Source organism: Nannobrachium achirus, assembly GCF_963921795.1.
Source record: "Nannobrachium achirus genome assembly, chromosome: 12".
NCBI classification, from domain to species: domain Eukaryota; kingdom Metazoa; phylum Chordata; class Actinopteri; order Myctophiformes; family Myctophidae; genus Nannobrachium; species Nannobrachium achirus.
Window position 1 is genome coordinate 53,714,492 of NC_137832.1, and position 7,708 is coordinate 53,722,199.

The window sequence follows — 7,708 nt, forward strand, 5'->3', positions numbered from 1 at the left end:
TCGTACAATCGCACAGTGTCACGCGTAATGAGCTAGAATAGCCTATCTACAAGGTCATGGCGCGGCGCGAAATGACACGTTTGAGCTGGTAGATCGTTTTTTTTTCTTTTTTTTTTTTGCAGTTAAGAGAAATTCCGGGTTTCCAGTTTGTGAGTTTTAGAAATAGGCTAATGAACCACCAGCCGTCTCTGTCGGGTGGAAACCTCATATGTCCAAAACTGTTACTTTTCAGGATTGAAATTCAAAAATAGCGAAGGTAGCAGATTTACCTGCTTCACGCCACGCTTTGAGCTTGTAGATCTGCTACTTTTGATGCTTTTTGTAGTAGTGTGATCAAGTAGCACATCAATTACAGGGGGAAAAAAAGATAGAATATCATCAGCAACGATTAGATCTCGTGACTAAATAATAACTACAAATGGATGTATTGGAACGCTCCATTTCCTGAATATACGGTTTTGGACATACAAGGTTTCCGCCCAGCAACAGTATAACGACGAGCTCTCCTATATTAGCCGAGCTAACGGTGTCACTGACTGATTCAAAGGCAAATGGCCCTGAATAATTGATGGCGAGGTTGAAGTGGCTGTGTGGATTATAATGGGCTGGGCCCCGCCATGCTTTCACGGGGACAATTAGCACACAGCGGTAATTACACTTATAGGCAATTTGTAATATCATCCCCACTCCCTGATGCAACGCATGCATGGCTGGCTGGATGCTGATGATGATGGCGCGATGAGGTGATATTGTTCCTTTGCTCCTCCATGTCTTGCCGGGGGAAAACCATAATCGTTTTTGGTTAATTAACAAGTTAAATGGAGAGTCTTTGACGTGCTGTTTGACTGGATCGCTTTTGTCGTGGAGTCACGTGAAATGAATAAACAAATCAAAAACTGAGTTGGGGAGGGGTCATGTTCTTAATCACTTAAGCCCTATATACTGTACTTCTTTGTAAATTGAAATTATATATTTTTTTAATATCACGGTTACTTTGTAGATTTTGATTATTGCAATACATATACATTACATAACCACTTCAGCCCAAACATTTCGGCAATTTGAAAATAGATATCACAATGTGTCGCATTGCGACGCATTGTGAGCTTACAGATTAGCTATTATTTCTACATTGCAGTATTGATACTTTTACTTTTGAGTACTTTTGAGTACCTTTTCCACCACTGGCAGATGGAATGTCTAACTCGATCTTCATGACACTTGAAGTAAATATTTGTTGCTGATTTCCTTTTCGGGTATCTGTTTTTATAGCGGAATATAGCTGGCTATACCAAATGTATGAAATGAGGTCAAAAGGTGTAACAATTATACATACTGTACATAATGTTTGTGTCATCAAAGAATGAAAAAAGTATATAAATACAAACAAACTGTCAATTTTCTCTCTCTTTATTTATACCCATGAGCAACACAAATTAGGAAGGAACCAGTTTTATACGTATTAGTGCAAAGTCACAGTTTAATTAATTATATTTCTTACGTATGGGATGCCTATAAAATCCTCAGTATCAAGGACCACTAGGAACCCCACACTGAGAACCTAATAGCAGTTACACTATTGCTTTGACTCGTTGCGAATCCATCACCCATGTGCTTATCAAATCTCCATGGCAACTGTCGAGTCTCCCTCCACCGGTATGATGTCACGGCCAGTGACTGTGATGTCACTTGGGGGACAACAGGTTCCTGGCACAGATGAAGGGTTTCTCCGCATCGCAGTGGCCGTCGTCCCAGAGCTTGTCCACTGTTGAACACACAGACAGACTGTTTGCCATAGTGTCGGAGGAAATCAGTGTCATATTCAGAGGAAAACCTGGAGACTTGTTGTTCAGTAATCAAAATAACTCATAGTCAATAGACAAAGCATGCATTAAACGCATGTTGTCCTTTAACTCTTGTGTGTCCTGGGCATGATGATAAACTGCTACGTTGACAGTGTAACTATACCATCGTCAATGTAGTACAGAAGGTGCAGTGGATGCATTTGCAACTTCTGTGGAGTATGAAGCTTGCATACAATTCAGGCACAATTCACCGGTGGAATCTACCAGCAGCCGACACTACCTGACGGCCACTCCTGTGATCAGTTACCTTGAAGAGAGGCAATAGACCTGGCGGCCTTCCAGCGTTATGTCCGTGCACTGACAAAGTAGGTCGGGAGTGGCTTATTGTCGGTATCAGCCGGTAACACACAGGAGTCTGTCCCCGTTACAATGCGCTAGACCCCTGGGAGATGGACTGCTGAGGTGGAGCACCACACCTACCATCAGCTCCCAGTACTTGCCGCACAGCTGGCCAAGCCGTGCTACTCATACGCTGAGTTGGCGGTGCCCGGAATCGAACCCATGACCTTGTGGTCCAAAGGCGAGAGCTCTACCGACTGAGCTACCCGGGCACTAGAGAACACTTTAACACCAAGCAGCAGTGCAAGACTAAGAACTTTGTTTCCTCTGGACTAGTTGTTGGAGGGCTTGAGAACTTGGGATGCCAAAAGACCAGGCAGAAACGCTGGCAAAGTATTGTGCAATCTCTGCTGCCATATACTTGTGCCCATGGAGTGCTGCTGAGTGACATGACGTGTTGTATCATGAGTCTGTGAATGTAACCTTTACTGCACCTAAACTATTTGTGTCCCTGTATGCTTTCCTTGTGTGTGGACTGGACATAAATAAATTGTTAAACTATGTGTGCGTGTGTGTATCATTCACTTACCACACCAGTTCATTGCCAAACAGTGTTGGTTTCCGGTAGGTTCTCCGTCGGCCCAGTTCTGATAAACAAACCTCGTTCCATCACTCCAGAACCACACACCCTCCTGGAGAGGAATATAGATATATATGATTGAATATCAGAATAACAATTGGTATTATTAAAGGGGTGATATGATGGACCGAAGTTAAGTTTCCGCTTTTTGTGGTGAGTTTAGATAGACAGACAGACAGACAGACAGACAGACAGACAGACAGACAGACAGACAGACAGACAGACAGACAGACAGACAGACAGACAGACAGTGTTGACCTTCATACTTTAAAGGTAGGGTAAGTGATTTCATTGCATTCACATAACAAAATGGGTCTATGTTCTGATACTAGTTACTATAGGTTGTTTGGTCCATATTTGGACTTCAGCCTTATTCCCTGTGAGGAGAAAAAAGCAGTTTCAGTTTTGGTGGAGGAGACAACTTTTCCTCCAATCACAATCAGGATAGAGTGGAGGCCTTCCTCCAATCATGGTCGAGTGGGGGCGGGCCCTATGCGCACCAAAGCCTGCCCCCACTTGATCAGGAAGGCCCCCGCCTGTCACCTACATGAAAACTTAAACTTAAATGTAATCACTTAGTCTACCTTTAAGTCAAAAGTATGGAGTTATTCTGTTATTGTTCACCTGTCCTCCGTTGTAGCCTCCTATCCAGGTGTAGCTTCTGGTCAGTGTCTGGAGGAAGCTGTATTCTGACGAACTCTGGACGGATGCCAGGTGGCCTCCCTGACCCAGACAGTATGTCTGCATGGACACACACACACACACACACACACACACACACACACACACACACACACACACACACACAGACACACATGCACACACAAATTGCTACAGATCAGATCAGGGGTCTTCAATGTTTTTCTGGACCCTTAGCTGAGAGATGGAGATGGAGCAGGGACCCCCCCAGACTAAACATTGTAAAAGATTGTGTTGAATGGTAAAATAAATGGTAAATGGTGCATTTATATAGCGCTTTTATCCAAAGCGCTTTACAGAGATTGTGCATTACATTCACCCATTCACGCACACATTCATACACCGGTGGCGGAGGAAACCATGCAAGGCAGGAGCAATTAGGGGTTCAGAGTCTTGCCCAAGGACCCTTCGACATTAACTCAGGGGGAGCCCGGATTCGAACTGGGAACCCTTCGGGAACCCTTCGTGATCTAATAACGGTTTCTCTACCCCTGAGCTATGCCCCCCTTAGTGTTGCAGATAGCGTCATATACTTGTTAAACCCTTAAAACTTGTAAAGTTAAACTTGACCTTTGATTATACCAATCCTCTTCGCTGAAAATAGCCGATCTACCAGCTCACAACGCATTGCGCCGCGATGCGTTGTTGTGAGCTTATAGATCGGTTATTTTCAGCAATGGTCCCTCGAGAATAGGGATGCTATAGGATTCAGATGTTTAATAGTCATTTTTAAAAAATAAAATAAAAAGTTCCCCTCACACACATGGCGGCCCCCCTGCAGTAACTCTGAGGACGCCCCCGGACCCCCTGTTGAAGACCCATGCTATATATGCTAAACTAACCAGATTATCTTCACCAAAGCAAATATCACGTTCACAGAGTGAGGTCCAGCCATAGAACTAAAAAAATACGGCAAACTAAAATATTGAAATGGTTGGATAGTTATGTACTGGGAGAAACAATCCATGGATACAATATTTTTGGGGGTGAAAATCCTTTGATACCGATTTATACTTCTTCATAGGACAGAGCATAAGTGAAGCCTTACCTCTGCCTGAGCCCAGGTCTTTGGTGTGGACGAATACAAATAACACATTGGTCCAAACTGCCGCCAATCAGAGGGACATCCTGTAGGAGACAGGATATGGAGTTAGTAACGTTTAGGGGTTACAGATGTATAGAAATGATACAACAGGGCGGTGGTTTTGATGAAGCAATATGATTGGTTGAAATAGATATCTACCAGTGATGATAACGAGCATTACGGCACTGGTCTAATCAACACAACAAATCAGCTGTGCCCGGTGTGCCGGTCTTGTCCTGGCACTATGCTAAGCAGTTTTCATGGGAAGTTCAGGGACATAGTAGCTAAATGTGGTATTAAAAATGTACAAATTTCTATTGAAAATCTTAATTACAATGAAATGGAAATTACTGTGTTTCAGAGGGGCCAAAGACACGTACGTATGCACGGTACGCACCCGTCCACTCACTCTCACACGTAAACGCTCGCATGCACACACGCATGCACGCACACACACACACACACACACACACACACACACACACACACACACACACACACACACACACACACACACACACACACACACACACACACACACACACACACACACATGCACTTACCTGCAGATGCCATCAGAGGTACAACAGCACAGAAAAACAGAGTCAAAATCCTCATGTTTAGTTCTCCTCAACACAGCTGACAGCAAAATACACCAGCTGAGGAGGAACAACAACAATACTTAGTCCAAGTAATGCTTGTAGCACTAGTAGTAGTAGGCTACTAGTAAAACTATACTATACTAAAAAAATAGTCATATTTTGTTCTTTCTATTCTGCTTAGAATTCCATCTGGTATCAACCTCAACCCATTCAGATCTCATTTTACTTTCAAAAACACAGTAAGTATTCTCATACAATTAATCTAGATATTTAGTCATATTAATATAGGCTATACCTATTTTATTTATCTGTGTCGATCTTCTGCATGTCTACAAGACATATGCACAAGTCATTCTTTTCTGATCTTTGTAACTTTAGCAGAGGTCAAGCTTCATCATCATCATCACATATTCACATTCAGTGGTGGAAAGATTACTCAAATGTCCAGGAATTCAACATTTACTTGAGTAAAAGTACAAAAGTATCAGCATCAAAATGTACCAAAAGTTCCAAAAGTAAAAGTATTCATTATGGAGAATGTCCCATTTCACAAGTTTAAAATGTAAAAATCTTTTGAAAATAGCATATCTACAAGGTTGCTTTTAGATCGGCTATTTTAATGGCAGAAATGCATATAGGGCTGAAGTGGGTAATGTTAGCTTTTTAATAATCAAAATCTACAATGTAACTAGTAGTTAAAGTTTTCAAATAAATGCAGTGGAGTAAAAGTAAAAGTATTTTAAATTGTAAATACTCAAGTAAAAGTAAAAGTAAGTACAGTACTTAAGTAAATGTTACTTAATATAAATGTTACTTTCCACCAATGTTCACATTTATATTTATGAAGCAGGTCCTTCAGAAACCCTAAGAATATCCAACATCACAACTAAATGTAAAGTCTTACCTCCAGGATGTGTCCTCAGTTGTCTGCTCTCTGCTCAGCGACAGCAGCTTTATAAACCTTCACTATCTACTGTATGTTAATGAGTTAACCAGGTCTCTCTGGAGAAGGAGGCCTCTGGCTTGATTGGTTGATTGATTTACTGGCAATATAATCAACATACAGTACAAACAATTGCACAATTGCAGGCACACAAAGTCAGAAGGGATTTAGCAAGAACGCTTATTTCCAATGTGGGTCCTGACTCCTGATGATGTAAGTGTGTAACATGGAAGGGAGGGAGAGAGGGAATAAAAGCAGCAACAACAAAAAAAGCTACATTAAAAAGCAATATGAAAATACATGGAACATAATCTGCTGTTAATCCTGGTCTCTAGCGAGGATTTACATTTTCCCTTTTTGATTTTATTTTAAATTTAGCCAATGGACCTAAGACTTAATAATAATACTTAGCACAGGCAGATCATTCCACATAATTGTTGAAGAGTATCCACGAGTTTCCAACATCCCATCGTGCATTGCGCAGAAATTGGATTCCCGCGGAAAGAGGTGGATAGAAAAAAACAAATTCTTCTGACCCAATACAGCCTGTACCACGGCAAGGTACAAAGTTGGTGGAGCTTCTGACCTAGTGACTGACGGTGCAAAAGTAATTGTGTAAATATTTGTTTATAATCCTATGCATGTCTTCCACTTTTTCCAGTCATCTATCCACCCTGGGAAGTTCCAAACCTTTCCAACCTCTGGTTATTTGTTTTAGATCTGTAATCCTTTTGGGACATCATGTGTTCCCAGAAGTCTATTGTGATTTTCTAATATACCTCACAGGTTAAGCATAGTCTAGTTTACATATTACAGTAAATTACATAATTTTCTCTCTCTCTCTCTCTCTGTATCCAGTATGTATATTATAAGTACCTTTTACCAATTATAGAGGGTTTAAATCAGGGGTGTCGAACTCATTTTGGGGTGAGGGCCGCATTGGACGAAAGGTGACTTGATGAGGGCCGCAGCGGTGTCGCGGATCGGATGGCACGCACACATGTTTGCTCTGTTTTTCTTCCTGTTGTCTCAGTCACGGCTATAGCTAGCAGTATAGCTCATTTTATCATGTATCATTTTATAAATTGTGTTCCTTATTAAGTAAAATAACTACTTTCATTATTGGTATTACAGTTGCAGCCTACAAGAAATTTGCTACAAAAAATGCTATTTGTTTAATTGCCAATAAAAATTAATCTTTTTATAATAGAATAATTCCTGATACAGTCCCTGTTATAATTTGTAAATGGCTACAAAAGATTTTGTTTGGTGCAGGACAATAATTATTTTTATTTTATTTTATTTTGAGTAATGAACAACAATGGAATATTCAGAAAATATCAGTGAATAATAAAACTTTTATCATTATTTTTCAAAGTTTTGAAAAATACGTTATTTTCGTAACAACATTAATTTTCATGCCTAATATGTGTAATCTTTGAGTACAGTTCGGATATTGAAGGTATGTTCAGATATATTCATAGCCAGACCCACCCTCCCCCATTCCTAGCAATGCTGTCATATTCAGAGAGAGAGTGCTGAATGCTGATCACTTAACATTCCAATCAATCAAGTCGATTGTCTGCACCTGGTGGC

General features: G+C 40.9%; 1 protein-coding gene across 1 annotated transcript; it reads right to left on the reverse strand.

Annotated features, from left to right (window-relative positions):
- Positions 1 to 1,415: 1,415 nt before the first annotated feature.
- Positions 1,416 to 6,135, reverse strand: LOC308296230 (ladderlectin-like). Its single transcript, XM_080739413.1, has 6 exons — positions 6,074 to 6,135; positions 5,131 to 5,226; positions 4,532 to 4,611; positions 3,409 to 3,525; positions 2,734 to 2,836; positions 1,416 to 1,765 (listed from the first exon to the last, which is right to left on the reverse strand). Exons 2-6 carry the CDS (start codon positions 5,183 to 5,185, stop codon positions 1,686 to 1,688), a joined length of 435 nt encoding a protein of 144 aa, XP_080595539.1. The 5' UTR covers positions 5,186 to 5,226; positions 6,074 to 6,135; the 3' UTR covers positions 1,416 to 1,685.
- Positions 6,136 to 7,708: the final 1,573 nt, after the last annotated feature.

Coding starts and splice junctions, on each gene's coding strand:
- LOC308296230 (XM_080739413.1), bottom strand. CDS start 5,185: ATGAGGATTTTGACTCTGTTTTTCTGTGCTGTTGTACCTCTGATGGCA. Junction 3,526..4,531: donor AGACCTGGGCTCAGGCAGAG/GTAAGGCTTCAC, acceptor GTGTCCATGCAG/ACATACTGTCTGGGTCAGGG. Junction 1,766..2,733: donor TTTGGCAATGAACTGGTGTG/GTAAGTGAATGA, acceptor TGTGTTCAACAG/TGGACAAGCTCTGGGACGAC.